Source organism: Polyodon spathula, chromosome 21 (assembly GCF_017654505.1).
Source record: "Polyodon spathula isolate WHYD16114869_AA chromosome 21, ASM1765450v1, whole genome shotgun sequence".
NCBI lineage: Eukaryota > Metazoa > Chordata > Actinopteri > Acipenseriformes > Polyodontidae > Polyodon > Polyodon spathula.
In genome coordinates, this window is record NC_054554.1 from 23737141 (window position 1) to 23758920 (window position 21780).

The following is a 21780-nucleotide window of genomic DNA, read 5'->3' on the forward strand; positions in this document are numbered from 1 at the left end:
ATTCTCACAAAATGAATAACCCCAAGCCAATATTAATGTCAACCATTATCCTTGGTGAGTACAACATTTGCACATAGGCTACAATCTGCTTTGGGTACCAAGAACATTCATATACATTTACATTAGTCAATGCCCTGTATCTGTCTGTATCAGTCCACTGCTGAATAATTTAGGAAATATTTTAACTTTTACTATTATTATTATTATTATTATTATTATTATTATTATTATTATTATTATTTTTAGTGTTTTATTTTTGTATTCATTTTGTATTGGTAAGCATATGAAGTACACATTACACGCATGTCAATCAAAATGAAATGACAATCAAATTATTAAGGTAGCTTTAGCTCTGGTATAATATTGGTTGTATTATTGTTATTACAGATGTACAGTGACAAATATTAAGACACACATGTAAGGTATAGAATTTACTTTTTGCCACTCTCTCCTTTCAAAAATATAAAACATAAAACACATTTTTCAAGACAGTTACACGTTCCCTAGTGTATTTTGCTTCCTGTAACACTTTTGCTGTAATTTACAGCACTTAGGAACAATCTTTTGTCACGTATTAGTTTACAATCCTTAAAAGCATACACCTACTGGATAAAAATAGATTATAATTAAGCAACCATTCTCCACGTCCGCGGACCAGTGCTGTATTTGCCAGCTGTTCATCTCCTGTCGTTAGGTGTTTCTCAGTGTTTACAAACAGTTTTTGCATAAGTCAATGGCCAGTCGCCACTGATGATGTCACTGAAAAAGCACATGTTTGTTTGGAACTTGAATCCCCTTGTGGAAAAAAAAAACACAGAACCAAAACATACGGGTTCTCACACAATTCAGACGTGTGTTTGTTTTGTGTACGTTGTATTTTTTAAATGTATTCATGTGTTCGTATATCAAAATCATCGTATTGTCACCTCCATAATAGACCGAACACCTTATGCATTGTGGGTACCACGGTTTGTAAACCGAAGCTGTCGCAGTCATTTGTGTCGCTCTCAAAAGACAGAATGGATTTATCTTTTTTTTTTTTTTTTGTATTTTTATATTAGTTGATTGAAGAAAGATGTTTTACTTACAAAAAAAGAAAAACGTTTACATTAAGCTTACAAGCAAGGCTTATGGAATACAAAACTGTTAAAATATACAGTAACACATGAATCCGCAATGCCAATGTACAGTGTATTGGCTTCCTGTAGTTACTTTCAGTTCATAAAATGTAGTTCAAATAAGGCAGTGTTAGAAATGGCATTGTTTCCACCAGTATTTTGTTTTAATAAGATCTTTTCGCTAATTATGTGGACTCGAGCTAGACCACCGGAGTCAGTGTGAACGGGATAGTGCTGCTAGTCTGGAATGCTCCTTGGGGGACAATTCTCACATTGCCAAATGCAGTAACCTGTTTTCTGCACAAAATGTCTGCTGATATGGCGTGTATATCTATGAATAATCTAAGGTCTAGTAATGAGAACGGCTAGTGTACTCCTCTCCACCACAACAAAAAATGCCACTCGTTGTTTTCCTATTAACCTTTCATTCTGCTGTGTTCTTGCACTGCAACCTAACCCTACTCTTGTGCGACCGGCCATATTTTATTCCCATTGGTAGCTGCCCCGTGTGCCTATCTCGACTCTCGGTTGCCGTTGGGTAAACTGTCTTGCCAATCAATCTGCGCCCTCCCCCGCTGCGCCGGTTTGGTTGGCCCTCTCTCCTTCCCTTTCTCTCTGTCTCGCGGCGGTGGGTTGGAGCCGCTGTCCCTGGTCTGGCACGTTTCCTATTAAATTTATCTGTTTAGATCCCCCCCCCTCTTTAAAATTTAAAATTTGAAAACAAATTCGGAAACAATATATAGGGGCGTTATTCTTTTTTTTTTTTTTTTGTCGTTTGTGAATTTACCTCTCGTCTGTAAGATGGCGGTGATGAGGGGGGTGTCCGTGCCGGCAGTTGCCCGGCTCGAGGGCCGTGAGTTCGAGTACCTTATGAAGAAACGCTCGGTGACCATCGGGCGGAATTCGTCGCAGGGCTCCGTGGACGTAAGCATGGGTCACTCGAGCTTCATCTCCCGCCGGCATTTAGAAATCTTCACAGCCGGGGAGGATGGGGCCGGCGGCGGCGACTTCTACCTGCGCTGCCTCGGCAAAAACGGGGTTTTCGTGGATGGGGTGTTTCAGAGACGGGGAGCTCCGCCACTGCAGCTTCCGAGGGTGTGAGTACCGTAGTCGTTTGTATTGTTGCTGTTTTTGTTATTGTTTTTCATTGCACGTGTGGTAGAATGAAGAAGCGTGAAATACAGACGCTCCCAAATGCATTTGTATATATTGCGTGTGCGTGTGTGTGTGTGTGTGTATGACATGAGAAAGTTCATGGGTTACTTTCTGTAAATATTGTGGTTTTGTTTTACTTCTGGGTATCAAATAAACGTTAATTATTCGCTACGCGATGGTGCAGTTTCTCAAATAAAAACGCTTCAAATACAAAAAAGTGATTTAAGAAATATAAATGTATTCAGTTTCATTAATTAATGTCGAAAGGCTGCCACTAATTTGTTAAACAGTAACAGTTAACTGATGGTTTACAGCTCAGGTCAGTTAAGTTAAAAGATCAGTGTTTGAAATCACATGGCAAATGTCAAAGTGTAGTAGGCAGACATTTATGTTGTACAAGTAGTAAGTAATTAAACAACGCATGTGTCGGCTGTGTTATTGATGTAATTGTGATTCACATTGGAAATACGGATGCTACAACACTAACCATAAAATGTGTTTCGCATTGTTATGCTTGAGATAATGTTATTGTATACAGTTTTTTTATGAACTACAGGTTTCATTTAAGTCTTTTTATCTTTAATATTTATTGCAACTGTTTGAACCAGCCCTACATAAGTCTTTTTAATGAAAGGCATTTAATCTGCCTCTTGCAACCATGAGAATTATGAAAGTTAGACACCAGAATTCAAATTCCTATGTGTGGGTCTTTGACCAGAAACATCTGGCTGTTTAAAAAAAAAAAAAAAAAAAACACTTCTGGCAGGTCCGGAGTAAAGTTTATAAAGTGGGAATTGGAGCTAACAAAAAAAAAAAAAATCCTTGCATAAACCTTATGCAATTTAAACCATTTTGTAACGTTGAATACAATATTAAATCCAGTGCTGTTAGAGATCAAGTACAATCAACTAAACAGCATTCATAAATGGGTTTTTTTTTTGTGGAAATGCCCCCCCCCCCCCCCCCCCCCCCCCCCCCCAAAAGGCAAGAAATCATTAATTTGTGGTTTTAGTCGTTTTGCATCACTGTTTACAGGCATGTAAACACTAGTGTGTATAACTGGTTGCACAGCCATGTGGACCAGTGCCTCAGGCAAAACTTCAGTGTAAACAATGCAGTGTGTCTTCAGTTGAGTACAGTAAAAAGTCTTGAATTGGTAACAGAAACAAACAGTCCTTTAATGTGATCTTCTACAAGACCAGCTTTAAGTTTGTGCATAGCAACTCCACACACAACGTATAAACCTCAAAAGAAGGTAGTACTGTACTTTTGAAGCAAGACCTTTTAAAAGCATTTTTCAACATGCATGTGGTATGCTACTGGTAATATAAATATGTTGTGCAGTCATTTTACTGTATTTACATTTGATATTTTATAGAAATTCTGAAAAGTTGTTATACACTGCTTGATGTGATAGTGTTCCGACCGTGATGGTAGATTTATGAATATGTTCACTTTTTCATTATTCTTGCTATTCTCTTTGAACTTTGAATATTTTAGGACACAGGAAGGAAATCCTGCTCAAATATTCGATTCTGAATCATATTCATAGTCTATTTTTTTGTGGTAGTAAACTGATTACTGCTTCCTTTTGATTTAAATATGTACATGCAGAATGAGTCACAAACTGTCAGGACCAGTTTTACGTCAGCCTTAAATGGTTCCTGAGAGAGAGTAAATATTGTCTTAAACATTCTTAATTCCTCCAGAAATGGATAATAAGGGTTGCATGACTTCCTCTGACTAGCTCTAGACTTTCCAGATCTGTTAATATTTATTTAATTTAACTGAATGACTCACCTTCTAAACAGAAACTTTTATTCAAACTGCATGAATTAGTTCCGGCAATATGTAACAGTCTGACTTAACCAATGTACCAGTAATTGCAGAACAGTCATGTTGGAAAGGGTTTTGAACTTTGTTTCATTTTCTGGGATACAATGCATCTTCAAGATTGAAGCACTCAGTCTTGTTTGTTTGAAAGTATAGTGAGTAGAGGAGACGATACACCAAGGTGACGATACAATACGTATCGCAATACACAAGCCACGATACGATACATATGGCGGTACTAATAAAAAACTTATATCTACTTGATGGACTTGAAAATAATTACAATTTCAATTCTACACAGATTCAGTTAAAAATAAATTATTTATTTCCCACAAAGTAGTAAACCACTAGTTTGAATTTAAAGACAAAGCAGTATGTCAACTGGAGTTCCAGGGATATCCATTTTAGCTGAATTAAACAAGTCTCCTTACCACATTAATGAGAGGAAAAAATATTAAACAATGTGTTTGATAACTGTTAAAGTACAAACTTTGTTCTTGTTTCTTTAGAAAGATCTAAATATGAAGTTTTTCAGCATTAAGATGTGATTTAATAGATTATTATAGGACTTTTATTAGTAGTATTAGTATAATTATTATACAATACATTTTATCACTTTGTATTTTGAAGTTAAGATTGAGTATTTTATTTTGTATACTATTCTACTCTGCTGCTGTTAAATGTGGTTAGGATTAAAATTAATGATAAAATTAGTGTTAAATAAGTCATTTTCATACATTTACACATTTTTTTTAAAGAAAGTAACCTTCAACCAAATCAAAGTTTAAGGTTTATTCAGCTAAATAAAAACATTATTAGGGCGCACTGAAAGGTGAGCAAATATAAAATAAAACTTGTAAGAAATGCAATGTGTTTTGTCATCTATAGTAAATAGCTTTATAGGAAACAGGAATTGTTCTTTCTGCAAAAAATGCCAATTCTTATAGCCTATCCTGCCTCACAAATGACTTTCTTTGGGTGTTTAATGACAGACTTTCTTTGTGTGTTATCTATATTATATATATATATATATATATATACATATATATATATATATATGATATCTATATATATATATATATGTCTATGTACACTTGAGTATGAACACATCAAAAGGAGAGCAATACATTAGAACAGGTAAAACAAAAAAGAAACCTGTAGCTATGTATTTATATGAAATAAAACATTCTCACAAAAGGAGACAAAGAAATATATAACTTTTGAATACAAAAACTAGTAACTTTAGTAAAATTATTCATAGCAGCAGACACTGCTTGCTTCCTGATTCCTCTCTGACTGTCTCCGCCTCCACTACACCCATTGGCCAGAAGCACCGCTGTCTCAACTACCGTTGGCCAGGCAGCGTTTCTGCAGCCTGTTCTGAAGCCTTAACTACAGTGTCAGTATTCCCTGCTTGCTAGCAATAGAATACAGAAAAAAAAAAAACGTTCTTGTTATTTGGGCCTATTATTATTATTATTATTATTATTATTATTATTGTTTTTATCTGTTTTGTTTTTTTCTCTAAATTTCATTTAACTTTCTTATTTCATGTTTTTGTCCGTTGTCAGCTACTCATTTCAAGCTTATATCACGATACACGATACACAGGTGTATCGTATCGTGATGCATCGATACACGATGAATCGTCTAACCCCTAATAGCGAGTGCTTGCTTGGGGGTTCTTGATGTCTGTGTATAGTAAGATACGGTGGCTGATGTTTCTCAGCCTTTTACTATGGTCAAACCTTAACCTCTGTTAAAGTTTGAAAAGACTGACTGATTTATACATAACTAGCGAATTCAAGGCTTGGCAAGGTTAGAGGTAAATTAAGTTGTGTTGACTGTTTATTTTCCTAAGTCAGATATGTGCCAGAATTTGAAATTTTTTGTGATAAGTTGGCAGTTATATTATCTTGCATAAACCTATGTAAACCTTGGTGAGTACTTAATGCCATACACACATTTTTTATTTAAAAACCATGCACAAACCATGGGAACTGTTAGCATTTCACATGTCCACACTTATGAATAATCACTTGGAGAATTTCTTCATGTATTTATTCTTTGTTTGCTGATTAGGGAGGTTTTAATGAAAGATGAAGAAATTCTGACATCATCACTGAGTTTTTGTTTGTGAGTGTGAATTTTAAGTTTATGAGGTCGACGCACCTGTGGGACTTGAGAAGAGGTTTAATTAAGCACAAGAATATACACGGAAATAACCAAACCACAGGAAGGCATATTGTTTAGACCAGGGGTCTTCAACCCTGGTCCTGGTCCCGTAGAGCTACTGTGGTTGCTGGTTTTTGTTTCAACCAATATCTGTTACTTAATTGAACCAATTATTAGCCTAATTAGTCAAGATTAACAGGTGTTCCAGATCTTTAGCCACTGATGTTGTAAAGACACCTATAAAACCTTCTGGGTAGGGGCTGTCCTGGACCAGGGTTGGAGACCTCTGATTTAGACCAATAGATCAATTGATGTTTTGTGTTTATTCACTTTTCGTGTTATTGTTGATCGAAAAGATAAAATCTCTAACCACAATGTGCAGGTATTGACTGTTTAACCTCTTCCTGAGCAGCACAGGGAGGGATTTTATGTGTGACCAGAACACAAACTGTCAAATACAGTACATGACTTGGTTAAAAAGGCAAACATTCAGATGTGACTTACAGGTTATACCAGTGTTACTGTTTGGCACCCTACTTTTTCTACTTGTATCCAGTAGACTGGGTTTCATGCCGTTCTCAACATTTATTTTTTTAATTTTATTTTTTGAATAATATTTCCTGTGCTAGGCTAAATGGTTGCATGGAAATAGTAAACTCCAGGACATCTCTTTTTTTTTCCCCCAGACCCAAGTACATTCATGTAAAAAAAAAAAAAAAAATCAGATCCAATCATTAAAAAAAAAAAACTTATTTATACAGAAAGCTAGACCTTTTTTTAAATTATTTTTTTCCAGTGGTCCTCTTCTCTGCATTGCTTGTACAGTATTGTGTAATTTAACTTCCATGTTAAAATGGCATCTGCTGTTGAACAAAATGCCTCTTAAGCCGACTCACCTTAGTTAAGAGGGCTAGAAAATGTTAGATTACCCTGTTTACCATAGTGGCAGGATAATATATACAGTAACATTCAATTGAAAGTACAGTGTACTGTTTGTTCTTGGTTGGTAACCTTCCATTAACAGTGAAGTAACTGAAAAGAGCAGTAGGATGTCATGGCAACTTGCCTTTTATGTAGTGTCTTTAGTTGCTAACAGTTTCCACATGGCTTTGGTGCATAATTGTAGAACTTATTTGCTTTCTTGTGGCATGGTACTGTTTGGGGATACGGTATGTGAAGCATAAAATATTCCCCATAAAAGTATGGAGTTGTTGCCTAAAGTAACTTCTTTGCTATAGGAACAAGCTTTAAACAAATCTTTCACTACATTACACTACACAGAAAAGGTAATTTACTTTACAGAAAGCATAGTTGCATTCAGGGTAGCAGAATGTCCAAAATCTTCAGTGAGAGAGCATTGTGGGTTGTAAAGAGGATGTTGTCACTGTTTTAAAACAATATCTGTATTTGTTTATTGGAAAAATGATTTTTTGTTTCATTAGATATTTTTACTAATTTAGGGAAAAGTGCCTTATTTTTATTATGTATTTATTTTAAATGTTTACCAAAAAAATGACGTGTAGAATGGTGTGTGCTGGCAGGGAGTTAACTTAACCCTTTAAGGACCATGACCATGTAAATACGATCATTGAAGTGTCATTCTGGGCCTGTGATTGGGTAAACACGATAAATGCTCTTCATTTCTTTGACTTACTGGGCCACCATACTTGTGCATGTCATTGAATATGGGAGGGGTTGAATTTCACTACTTTTTTTGTGTGACATCACTGACAGGCATTTCATTTTTACAGCAGCACGCAGAAAAAGTCATCACAGGAACTTGTTTACAGCCAAGAAAAAAGGAAAACGCAGTAAAGCCGGGTTTACACTGCACGATTTTTGCAATCGGGAGACGCAGCGCCACTCGTACTTACCGATTGAACTATGAGTTCTCACTGTAGATCGGGGATTGCAAGCTACACACACGACACGAGATATCTTGTCGCGGACTGCACCCATTTTCATTGCAGAATCGTAGACATCATTCGGGAGAATCGTGGACTCAAGCAAGGAGGTGATCACTGTTGTCTGTGCATTTCTGTGCTTCGTCCCAAATCAGAATAGATTTTTTGATTTTCATAACTGACTGAGCTTACAATAAGTGATGTAGCCTAGCAGTGGTGACGATGTTACTCCAGTTCTCAAGATACTGAACTGAATGAGGTAATCTAATCTTGAAAGATTGTTTAAAAACATTTAGTTCGCCCCAAAAAGGCATTGCCATGAATGAATTTTGTCTAAATAAGAGACCACAATGTGATAAAAGGATGTTCTGAATATTGTTGCTTTTTTCACTTGATCCACTTTAAAGACTTGTTAGACAGAGAAACAACATCTGTAAGTAACTTGTTTTAGAATGGAATTTTTTTTCAAATTTCTTTCAAACAACATTTTAGCAACTGCTGTTTCAGATTGAAGCTCTAACGCGCAAATGTATGTTTTAAAAATACATGTTCATATTTTGATAATAATAAAAAATATATATATACAAAATCTGTAGCCAGTTTCATATTACTGGGACCTAAGTCAATGAACAGTGTTTTAAAACTTTGCTGTTGTATTTATTGTGGTGTGTACCTAGGGGTGTGGAATTCATATCGCCTGACGCCCAGGACAACAAACTTTGCCGTTATACTTTGCTCGTTCTGTTGTAGAAAAGCACTCCAGGTGTATTTCTAGAGAGCCACACACGTTTCTGAAAACTGAATTGGTCTTCTATTGGTTACAAAAAACCCCAGAAATGGCTGCCAAGAGAGCCTCTGGCAAGGCACAGACTAACTAATCTTTTTTACGTTTTTTTTGTAAATTAGCAAATAAGTTATCCTCCTTTCTTAATACATGAACCTGACATTTTAATTGCAGCAATTTCTAGTTACAAAATTTAAAAAAACACCATAGTTGCTAAGTTATTAGTGGAAAAAATCGTGTTGCGTAATTTATAAAATCTACTTTAAAACGTGAAGTTTACAGTTTAAAAGCATTTCAAGACAAACTCTCCTGGCAAAATTATTATTCTTTTTTTCATTTAGATTTTAGTGCAACTAACCTAGTTTTGCGTTGACCATATTTTAATATATTATATATATCATATATATATATATATATATATATATATATATATATATATATATATATATAGTTATTCATATAAGGAAATCAGTCAGTTGAAATAAAGTCATTAAAATCTATGGATTTCACATGACTGGGAATACAGATATGCATCTGTTGGTCACAGATACCTTTTTAAAAAAAAAAAAAATGGTAGGGACGTGGATCAGAAAAACCAGTCAGTACGGGTGTGACCACCATTTGCCTCATGCAGGGCACATTTGTACGAGAATTGTCTGGTGACAGTGCAGGCCAATGGAAGAACGGGACCTTCCTTAAAACCAGGAATCCTTGCGACATGGAGCCGAGCATTATCATGCTGAAACATGAGGTGATGGCGGCTTATGAATGGTAATACAAAGTACCTCAGGATCTCGTCACGGTATCTCAGCATTCAAATTGCCATCGATAAAATGCAATTGTGTTCATTGTCCGTAGCTTATGCCTGCCCATACCATAACCCCACCGCCACCGTGGGGCACAACGTTGACATCAGCAAACCGCTCACCCACACGACTGTCTGCCATCTACCCGGTACAGTTGAAACCGGGATTCATCCATGAATAGCACACTTCTCCAGCGTACCAGTGGCCATAGAAGGTGAGCATTTGCACACTGAAGTCGGTTACGACGCCGAACTGCAGTCAGGTCAAGACTCTGGTGAGGCTGATGAGCACGCATATGAGTTTCCCTGAGACGGTTTCTGACAGTTTGTGCAGAAATTCTTCGGTTGTGCAAACCCACAGTTTCATCAGCTGTCCGGGTGGCTGGTCTCAGACGATCCCGCAGGTGAAGAAGTTGGATGTGGAGGTCCTGGACTGGCGTGGTTACACGTGGTCTGCGGTTATGAGGCCGGTTGGACGTACTGCCAAATTCTCTAAAACGACGTTGGAGGCAGCTTGTGGTAGAGAAATGAACATTCAATTCTCTGGCAACAGCTCTGGTGGACATTCCTGTAGTCAGCATGCCAATTGCACGCTCCCTCAAAACTTGAGACATCTGTGGAATTGTGTTGTGTGACAAAACTGCACATTTTAGAGTGGCCTTTTATTGTCCCCAGCACAAGGTGCACCTGTGTAATAATCATGCTGTTTAATCAGCTTCTTGATATGCCACACCTGTCAGGTGGATGGATTATCTTGGCAAAGGAGAAATGCGCACTAACAGGGATGTAAACAAATTTGTGCACAAAAGTTGAAGAAAATAAGCTTTTTGTGTGTATGGAAAATTTCTGGGATCTCTTATTTCAGCTCATGAAACATGGGACCAACACTTTACATGTTGCATTTATATTTTTGTTCAGTGTATTAACATGAAGATTGACAAGTATGTTTATAACGATAGAAATTAAATGATACAGTGCACTCTGTTTATTAGAATCACATCGTCCTGGATGATTTGATTCTTATAAGTGGTTGATTCTTAAAAGCGGACCGATATGATTACAGTTAGCAAAAGTGTGCATCCGTGCATCAGCAGTTTAAATACAGTATACAAATGTCAATGGTGCTCAATCACTGAGGACAGTACATCAAAACAATTAAAACAAGTCCCCGTGGATAAGCAACTTGTTATATGATCATGATTACGTTTACTCAAGGCTGCAGAATCCTATTATACTAGTTTACTTTAGAAGCGATCGTCTTGTGAGAGTGCTTAGTTTAACTGCCGTGCGGTGTTACGTGTAATGGCGTTTTAATTAAAATTATATTACAGTACATTATTGTACTGTAATATAATTAGTCAGGATCACCACTGCATTTAATCATCTGTGGCTTACTTATTTTCTGTTGCGATACAAATCTCAGTTTTTCACTAAGCAAAGATGCATAGCTTCGCAACGTCCCCCATCACTGCTCTTCACCGCCATCACCCTCCCTCTACATGCAAATCGCACAGTAACAGTGCTGTATTCCCTATGTATTCAATGAATGTGTATTCACTTTATTAAAAAAAAAAAATCACCAATAGAAAACACAAATACCTAAAAAATGCAGGCGCGCATCTTTTTTTCCTGTCATGTCAACACACGTAAAACGGCTTTATTGGTTGTACACGTCATTGCACTTGATACAGTATTGTCAGTGCTCCAAAATTATTCTTATAAGCAGATTGCTTGATTTTAACAAGCAGGGTATTTTAACATGGTTAGTATAGGAACGACTTTGTGAAATAAATTAGACTAAGTCTCATGGCAATGTATATATTAAGTAATTTATGTATTTCATTGAGAGTAGTTCACAGAAAAAATAAAAAGCCGTCAGGGTATGAAACCAGAATCGCCCTGCATTCCAGTTAGCCATCATGGGACAAGATGTTAGATAGCTGTAAAAAAAAGTATATAATATACATTTTTATTTTGTCTTTGCAGAATTTGATGTAGCCTACTGTAAATACTGCATGCATTTTGGTTGTAAAACAGTAAAAAAGTACAGAGAAACTTGACAGGTTATACGCAAGTCCTTTTAAAAATCTGGTTTTCAGCAGTTACAAAACTGAAAACGTCAAGAAAAAACAGAATTCCACAAAGCAGCAGTAATAGTTGGCAATGATCTTGTATCTGTAATGCAACAAACTAAAACACCAGTACATCAGAAGTTGAATCCAGCTTATAGAGAACGAGTGAAAAAAAACAGACAAGCTATTTTTAAATTTGAATAACTCCAAGTATTGCTTATTATAGTTGTACTCTTTAGTATGTTACTTAAATTTGCAAACTGCAGTGAAAGGAACCTTTTTGCTTATCTTGAAGAATTTAGTGAACCATTCAAGCAAGGGGGGGGGGGGGGTTGGTTTTACAAGACACTTGTCTAATAACACAACAAATCAATCATTCACAAAGTCACAAGTCACAAAGACCAATGGAATTCTAGAAAAAAGAAACAAAAGAAAAATACTTGAAATTTATACATTTATTTGTGTTATCATTAGTCTTAGATTCCTTGTAATGTGTAGTGTATCCAGTATTAGTGAATTATCTACAGCAAGAAGTGTTGGTTAATATGATTGAAGAACAACACTGTGGGTAGCCATCACACAACACATACTTTCACTGCTAGGAATGTAATGCTGCCAAATGCTCCTGTTTTTCTAGTAAAGTGATTTAAGTATGTGCAAATGAAATTAGGTCACCTGGAACCATATTTCAGCCTGCTTTTTTGTGAATAAATGTAGTTATGGCAGCAGGTGTAAATAAAGTCTAGGTTATGTGGATATGAGAAAAGGATCCTTCACTATTAAACCCATTCAATGTTAACAGTGTGGAGGAGTTGGAGATCTGTATTAATTGATTCAGTGTATAAATGTTTTTTCAAATAAGCTGGAATATTTAGCCCAGATACATTCATGCATATTAAAATGTTTGCTTTTCTGTGATGATGCACAGCTGCTTTAGATAAAATAGTAAAGACCCTAAATTGTAGGTTCTGTGTCACTGACACCACCTCCCAGCTTGTGTCATATGTCATGTAAATATTGCAGAAGGTCCTACCCAAATAATCTCTGGCAGATATCCAGGGGGGGAAGTAACTTTGACATATGAAGAGCAAGCTGTTTGATCACCACAGCTCAGTTACAAAGGGGGATGGGCTGCATTTTCTTCGTTGCAATGTCAGTGTAATTGAGTCTGGTCAGGCATGGGCAAGCTCAGTTTTGCGGTTTATATACATACATGGCTATATTTTAACATGTTAATTGGTTATCACCTGTTTGGTTTTTAGGAAAAACTATGAAACACGTTTGTTTTTGTTTTGTTTTTGTTTGTTTTGTTTTTTTTAAACAAGATCACATTTAGGTTGTATTTGCAACCTTCTGAGTTTAAATGTGCAAAAGTTTAGAAAAAGCACAATCTCTTTTCTGTCAGTGGGAAAATAAGAATAAATTAATTGTTTCCCTTTTCTTTCTTTTTTTTAGGTGTACCTTCAGGTTTCCAAGTACAAATATCAAGATCACATTTACAGCCCTATCAAGCGACAAGAAGGAAAAACGGGAAGCGCCAGAGTCACCAATAAAGCCAGTGCAGCCCCAGATCTCGCCCTTAACAATAAACATTCCAGACAACATAGCACATCTAATGAGTCCGCTACCTTCCCCTACAGGAACCATCAGGTATGCTTGTGTTACATGGCACAGTGTGATAGTCCCTGAATTGTATTGCTCATATCTACTGTTTAAGACTGCTGTGTATTTATACAATCTGGCTTTTTGAAAAAGTTAGAAAATGTGTTTTTTTTGTTTTTTTTTTAATAAATACATTTGTTTACCTAGACAGAACTCCAGAGAACACTAACATATTAAAACAAAAATTATATTAAAAATAAAGGTCTGTGTTTTTCGTTTATTTTAACCAGTATGATTTTCAGGTATGGGATACCCAGTAGTTTGGAGTTTCTTTTGTAGTTACCCCATGCTGATGTCCTCTGTCGTGTCCTTCCATTCTACAGATGATGATATCAATGTGGGACAAGTCTTGCAGGAAGAAATAATAAGCCAGCAAGACACAATTTATAGTTTTTCATGAGGTTAAAAGTGAAAGTGCCTGTAAGATCTAAAACTATTTTCATCTCGTCAATCAACGTAATACCATTTAAATTTAAATATTTTTTAAATATTTAAATTTAAATAGTATCTTTAATACTTTAAATAGAAATACACAATTTAAATATTAAAATTTTGTATTTTTAAAGTATTAAAGAATATTGGTTTCCGACTGATCTTTACTGTGTTTTAATTCCAAATAGGAATACAGTGTTTATAATCTCAATTGAAAAACCTTTTTGGAAACGAGTACTGGTTATACAATGTTTGTAGTTTAACAAAACAAAACCCACAGCTCTCGTTGTTGTGTTTTCAGTGCTGCAAACTCCTGCCCATCAAGCCCACGAGGAGCCGGGTCATCAGGGTACAGAATGGGTCGTGTTATTCCATCCGACCTACAGCTAATGGGTGACAACTCACAGTCAGAAAATGACAAGGAGGCATCTGGGGGAGATAGCCCAAAGGTAAATGTTTAAAAATAGCACCGCAGTTTAAAATGTGATCATAGCTTGTTTGCAAGCCTTACAAGAACCCTACTTATCACAATATGTTTTGAACTTTACCAGTGTGTTTGCTTGTTTTCTTGGTCTATGTTGATGAACAACATTCTGAATTAAATGATTTCCTGATTGATGATGAGATGAAGCAAAATGTCTAACCCTGCTGTTCAATTAAAATCATAATGCACCCCTGGACCCAAGAGAACAGGCTGCCCAATTTAGATCTCATGTCTGGAGTAGCAGTGTTCCAACACTAGAACGATTAGCAAAGAAAGACAAAGCTAAAAATCTGAAAGTTTAACCCTGTAATGCCTATATGATACACTGTTTTGCCACCCTCTATCATATTGTGTTCATAATCTATCCTCAAAAGACAACATTTTCATATGCATTACATTGTGTTGTCCAGATGTACAATTTTCTTTTTACAATGCAAACAAGGAATGATTGATTCCAGTACCTGACGTTTATTAAATTAAACTGGTGAGTTGGCTGCTATGGGAAGAAAAAGCATTGATTGTTTCCTTGAGGTTATGTGTAATTATGGTTTCTTGTGTATGAACAGTGGAAGCTAAAATTACATGATACAATCCTATGCCTTTTTTTGTTTGCAGGATGATTCAAAGCCACCATACTCTTATGCACAACTGATAGTACAAGCTATTACAATGGCACAGGATAAGCAGCTTACACTAAATGGAATTTACACACACATCACCAAAAATTATCCGTACTACAGGACAGCAGACAAAGGCTGGCAGGTAAATGTAATCTATAATGTAATGCCTTGTATTAACTGTACTGTACATCACATGAGTTCTTTCTGGCCTTTTAAAAACCCTATTATCTATTTCCTTTGGCATAGAGAAAGAAGGTTTTAAAAAAAAATCTAGGCCACAGTGTTTGACAATTTGTTGAACCGAGAGAAATTAAGTAATTATATTAAATCATAGTATTTTACAAGTTGCACCATTAAAAACAAATGTGATACACTTTTACCAATTTAGGTGGAATTAATAAATCATTAATAGTGTGCATAACATTTATTAACCCATTTTGGCTTTTAAATAAACATTGTATTCTTTAGGGTTTCACAAACAATTAATATTCATCTTTTGACTTTTAGAATTCGATTCGTCACAATCTTTCTCTGAATCGGTACTTTATTAAAGTACCCCGCTCGCAAGAAGAGCCAGGAAAAGGTTCATTTTGGAGGATAGATCCTGCTTCAGAGAGCAAACTGATAGAGCAGGCCTTTAGGAAACGAAGGCCAAGGGGAGTACCCTGTTTTCGAACTCCTTTAGGACCGCTCTCATCTAGGTAATCATCTTTATTTATTTATTTATTTATTTATTTTTTTTTATTTATAAAGCATTCCCTATTTAATAGCTTTCAAAGTGACTACACGTTTGATTTCTCGAGTTTCAAAACTAAGTGAACATTAAAAACTGATATTCTGACTCAAACAGCTGTCATAATTTGTGGCAACAATATTGGCTGCAAGAAGTGTGAATGCTAGCATTGAGGAAAGCACAAGACGTGTGTATTTTATGTAAATGTTAGGTTTAGTGGACATAGTGTCACCCTGTGGTCGTTGGGTTATACTGCTGCTAAGACAATTTAACAATGAACAGGCTGTAGCTGGGGCGGGGTGGGGGGGATAAATCTCCTATTTTTAACGACCTCTTTGAGAGTCCCTGATTTGGTCTGTACATCAGATTTTCACTTTACTACTTTTGTTTTTTAACATATCTCCCACTCTTGCAGAAGTGCCCCAGCCTCTCCAAATCACTCTGGAGTGTTATCTGCTCACTCTAGTGGTGTGCAGACCCCAGAGAGCCTCTCTCGAGAAGGCTCCCCAGTCCCAATGGAACCGGAGCCCGCCGCTGCAGTGCAGCCTAAGTTAGCAGTAATACAGGAAGCACGGTTTGCTCAGAGTGCACCTGGTAAGAGTCAAGTCACTCACAACAGAAATATTACATTACCCTTAGGAGTAACAGGTAACCATTACTTTTTTAAAAAAAATGTTAAATAGGAAACACACCGTTACATTGACAGCTATTCCTAAGTGTATGCTGAAAAAAGACTAGTGGCTGAAAATGTTACAGCTTTTTATAGAATGGTAGTTTCTTTATTTAACTAATTGTTTATCTTGTGTGTGTTTTTATAAGCTAAACATGAAACGAAATGATAAAACCTAAATGTTCACTTTCTCCTTTTTCTTTTCTTTTTTTTTTTTTTATATATACAGGTTCCCCTTTAAATAGCCAGCCAGTCCTAATAACAGTCCAACGACAATTACCACAGACCATTAAACCTGTCACATACACTGTTGCCACCCCAGTGACAACATCAACATCCCAGCAACCAGTTATGCAAACAGTTCACCTTGTCCACCAGTTACCAGCTGTGTCGGTTACTAGTGTTGCTGGATTAGCACCAGCAAACACATACACGGTGGCAGGCCAGACGATGGTCGCTCAGGCAGCATTGTTTAAGCCTAAAGTGGAACCGCAGGAAAATGGAGCACACAAAGAAGTAAAAGGCAAGTGTGTTAGTTTAAAAAAAAAAAAAAAATGATTTTCAATATAAGACATGGGCAATTTGTTTCTGAGGAAACCGTTAAGCACATTTAGGAATTACAAACTGATGTAAACACACTTGGGTTTATTTACTATTTCTTAAGGAGGTACTTTTATTTATTTAATTTTTTTAAAATCTCCATCACTTTATAAAAGTGCACCACACTCGGAGAGCGCTCTTTTAGCTTCGTGGCCCCCAATTCTGGAACACTCTCCCAGCTTTAGTGCGTGTGGCTCCCACAGTCGCTTGCTTCAAATCAACTCTCAGTACCCACTGGTTCGCTCTTGCTTTCAATACTGTTTAAGCCTGATATATGTTACTAGCTGTTGTGATGATTCTGTATGAAACATGCATCCACAAAGTTTAGAATTCACATCCTAGCCTTATATTTAATGTAGTATGCCTGTATTTAATGTATTTGCATTGTTTTACTGTTTGTGTTTAAATTACTATGCCCTGTATTTAATGTATTATGCATTGTTGCTCCTCACTCTCTTTAAAGCACATTATAAAATATCAAGAGACTTGATTTTGAAATTTAGTTTTTAATTGAAATGTTTTTTTTTTCTGGATATGAAGAAGATAATTGCAGTGTACTTATTATTTTCTGTGTTTGGTGTTCCAGTGAAAGTAGAACCTGTTCCTGCCATTGCCCATGCTACTATAGGAGTTCCAAGTCGTATCATTCAGACCTCTCAAGCAACACCTTTACAGACGGTTACAATTGTGCAACAAGCCCCTCTTGGACAGCACCAGCTACCAATCAAAGCAATCACACATAACGGAACCCATGTAGTCCCTATCACCACAGCCATACATGGACATGTCAACACAGGTAAGAACGTTTCTTTAATGTCAAGTTAATCTAGTTTGGGTAGATATAATAATTACATTTTATTTGTTTTCCTTTTTCAGCCATTGCAAGCCCACTACACATGTTGGCAACCCATGCCTCTGCATCAGCCTCTCTTCCAACTAAACGGCAAAATGGAGATCAGGCAGAACAACCAGAACTTAAACGTATCAAAACAGAAGGAGAAAGCATAGTCATTGCAGTAAACATGGACTCTCCCACTGTAAGTGAACAAGGCAGTCAGAACTAAAGACTTTGAGGTATTACTGTTTTTTATATCAACTCCAAGGTGCCAAAAGGAGAAGATTAACGTAACCATCTTTGAACTTTGGAATGCGTTACCACCCTATGGGTACAAAAAATAAATAAATAAAAATGTGGGAGGTGCCCTGTGGGAAGAGACTGTAATTTACAGCACAGGAAGCCGTAAAAACACATGACTAATTTAGGAGTGAAGATCAAACTGACTGAACATTGTGGCCAAGCTTAAGAGGCTGTATTGTACCTCCTGCTCAGCTACCTCAGTGTACACTGGGAAATGGAGAGTTAAGGAGGACTGCAGCTCAAAAATAAATGACACTCGTCTGAGGTTCTCATTTAACTGTTTGAATGGACTGACCACACACCAGTGTAAGAGAGCATGACATGCGCTTAGTATAAACCAGAGTTTAAACAATAGTGTATTCCGTAAAGGGAACAAGTGCGTGGAGCCATTTTCTGTATATCGGCAGCTAGCCTTTCATATTGACCTACCTAATGCAGTTGTTAGTAGATATGCAGTATTTTATTGTTCATATGTGGAAACTAGGATCTTTTTTGGGTGTATTTTTTTTTTTTTTTAATTTCTGTAGGCAAAAAACAATGGGGTCACCAACATTTCAAATCACTCCATTTGTACTTTGGAATCACAAGCTGTTTTCGTATGTTCAGTGAAAATGAATGTGGTAATTTCTATTTTTACCTTTTTTATTTTTAAACTATCAATGGAGTGGTTTACTTTTGTCTATTCTGTTAAATCCAAATTAAGCTGTGTTATTACACCTACATTTGCATATTTTAACAGATAAAATTAAATCTGAATTGTTTCCATGTGTAGTGATCAGATGCTTCAAGCTTGCATGCAACCGTTTTAGAGAAAATGTACTGAGCCGTAAACTGAAAAAAGAACTGCTATGACTATGACCAGAGCTGCACTTGAATAACTGTTTCCCATTTTTTTCCTCTCTTGCTATGTTCAGCTGTGTTTGTTACTATGTGTTGGAATTGGCAGTCCCTTGCTTGATTTATTTTCTTAGGTTCAAGCTATAGAAGTGTCTCTTCAGATTGTACTTGTTCCGAGAAAAAATAAGTGATAGGTGTTTGTTCTGCTTCAATGGGTAAATGCTTTTTTTGGAAAACCTTTTTATATATATATATATATATATATACTATATATAATATATATATATATTATATATATATATTTAAAAAACCTTATCAGTCTCTTATACAGTCATTAAAACCCGATAACAGTCAGGGAATAAATACTGAACTGAGTTTTGTCTTTGGAAAGGAAATATGTGGAATAAATTCCAATGAGAAGCTAGATGTAAGAATACTCGGCACAAATCAACCTGGTGAGGATAACTGAATGTGTTATGCTATTTTTTTCAGGTTTTATTAGTTTTAAGACATGTTCATATTTAAAAATGTACCAATTATGATTTAAAACCTGGCATAGAAATAAAATGTTTGCTATTGGTACGGTTCAAACCATTTCATACATTATTGTAGTTTTATTGTTTGATACTGGTTCAGTTTGCCTCTTCAGGTTGAATGCACAATTCCAAACAAGTGGATGAAGACCCTTCAGTGTGTGTTACACATTTATAAAGCATATAATGCTTGCTTTAGTCAATCAGTACACAAATAAAGGCTATTGAACATAAATTAGTCTCCACATAAAGGTGTGTGCATTTTAGTCAATTAGTTCTGCCTGTGAGGGTCAGCTTTTTTAGGTTTGAAATGATTATTAACTTTAGTGAGATAAAAACAAATCCTTATTATTTATTTAAATTAAACCAAGTTTTGCTTATGCCATACCAGAATGGAAATAGAAATGGAAATGTCAACAGAGTCAGCACTCTGTTACCCAAATACATGTTAGTAAAATCAGTCCCCATTTATATGTAACAAATGCACTTACCTGTCCCACGCCATTTCCGAATTCATCATTAGTTTTTTTTTATACAAAGTCCATCGCTTCAATGTTACAATTTATCTGAATGATCTAATTCTCTCTAATGTCAAATCGGTCTGTCTTATATTATGCTTCCTCCAGTTTCATCTGACAAAAATGCAGCCATAACAAAGGGTGTGAGACAAGCTACAGTAATGTAACAGTTAATCATTAAACGTTAATCATTGTACATTTTCATTTCCAAGTGAACTGTGACATTAGGGCCTTATCGAGCACTACATTCTGCAATTCTGAATACTGACACTGGATACAGTTTTAATTTAGGAAACCTTTTTTTTTTTTTTTTGTATCTTTTGGTTTAGTAAAATTGGATTGCTTTTTACGTTTTACGCAGTTCTGTGCAGGGATAACATTTAGATTTAGTTTTGCTGTTGGGTTGTTAATGGGAAATTTTACGTACTGCAACAATACATACAGGATTTAAGTGTGTACTGTATTACAGTTAATGTGTCATCTGTAGTTTTGGCAAGTGATATTTTCAGAATCATTGTTCTGAATTTTAAAATACTAATGTTGAAAATATAGTACTGTACCAACAAAACCAATACAGTACATCTAAGTGGAAGCCTACTTATTTTAAAAGCCCTATTTTTGATATTGTAAATTTGTGTTCCCTGAAAAATGGGCATGCGTCACACGCTTTTAACCAAAACTGAAGTCAAAATTTTAAAGGGTCGGATATGCGAGTGCTGTGACTGGTCCTGTGTAATGCAATGAGGAGTGCTCCCCCTAGTGGTCACTATTTGATCAGTTTTTACAAATACAAACAGTCGCATTTAAATGTAATTTTAAATACAGAATAATATGCATACTGGACAAGATGCAGTAACCATAAGATCCAGTAATTGGTCAGAAGCTTTTTGAAGAGGGAGCTAGACTTCTACTTTTAATTTGGTAATTTAATTGTCTTCCTTTCATCATACTTTAATATTGCATAATTTACTAAATCTAAGCCGTAGCTAATGTCATAACTTAAAGAACAACAAAAAAACATGTCAATATGTAATTAGGATACCCTGCTTACAATATCTTTTGTCTTCCCAGCATTCTTGAAGGTACAGATTTGCTGCTGTTTGCTCCCATTTGCTGACTCCCTCTCTTGCTGCTGTTGTGTGTGTGTGTGATATATATTACACATGCACAAACATCATGGTGGCTGCTGAATTTTGGTATAGCCTACATCTATCCACAGGGCAAGTATAATGACAGTGTGAGTTTATTCAGCTGTCAACTTCCCCATCTTGTCCAGGGCCACTGGCTATTTGTTTAAAATGATTTATTTATTTTTAATTTAAGATAAGCTTTTGACAGCCATTAGATTATTTTTTTATTTATTTTTAGTATCTATTGATATTGGTTTGGACTGAAAAACTGACTTGTTTTTCGCAATCCAGCTTTCTGATATTTTGGATAAAAGATTGGAAAGGACATCTGCAGCTTTATTAGGCACACACACACACACCATTCTCGAATTGAAGAGGATAAAATCAAATCTTCAGCATATAACTATAAAAGCACTTCAGAAGATATAAACCCAAACATGATTATATTCCTGCAGATGGTATTAGCCTAAAACTACGGTTGGACCAGCTATATTCAGAAAATGTCCTATTCCCATTGTCACCTGCTGTGGACTCATCACCAGAAGCTAGAACATGATGTACAATGAAAAATATAAAA

The 21780-nt window shown here is 36.0% G+C and overlaps 1 protein-coding gene across 2 annotated transcripts; it reads left to right on the forward strand.

Annotated features, from left to right (window-relative positions):
* The first annotated feature begins 1712 nt into the window (after window positions 1–1712).
* Window positions 1713–18235, forward strand: LOC121296091 (forkhead box protein K2-like). Of its 2 annotated transcripts, none has more exons than XM_041221282.1 (9): window positions 1713–2215; window positions 13302–13496; window positions 14242–14389; window positions 15040–15186; window positions 15552–15745; window positions 16193–16425; window positions 16677–16970; window positions 17634–17843; window positions 17924–18235. In XM_041221282.1, the coding sequence occupies exons 1-9, from the start codon at window positions 1920–1922 to the stop codon at window positions 18109–18111; spliced, it is 1905 nt and encodes a 634-aa protein (XP_041077216.1). In that variant the 5' UTR covers window positions 1713–1919; the 3' UTR covers window positions 18112–18235. The 2 variants fall into 2 exon arrangements, with proteins under 2 accessions (XP_041077216.1, XP_041077217.1); XM_041221283.1 differs by having other exon boundaries at window positions 1714–2215; window positions 16193–16371.
* Window positions 18236–21780: the final 3545 nt, after the last annotated feature.

Excerpts from the sequence above, each read along its gene's own strand:
- LOC121296091 (XM_041221282.1), top strand. The coding sequence starts at position 1,920 with ATGGCGGTGATGAGGGGGGTGTCCGTGCCGGCAGTTGCCCGGCTCGAG. Across the intron at positions 15,746-16,192 it reads TTAGGACCGCTCTCATCTAG|AAGTGCCCCAGCCTCTCCAA; the intron begins GTAATCATCTTT and ends CCACTCTTGCAG. Across the intron at positions 17,844-17,923 it reads ACATGGACATGTCAACACAG|CCATTGCAAGCCCACTACAC; the intron begins GTAAGAACGTTT and ends TTCCTTTTTCAG.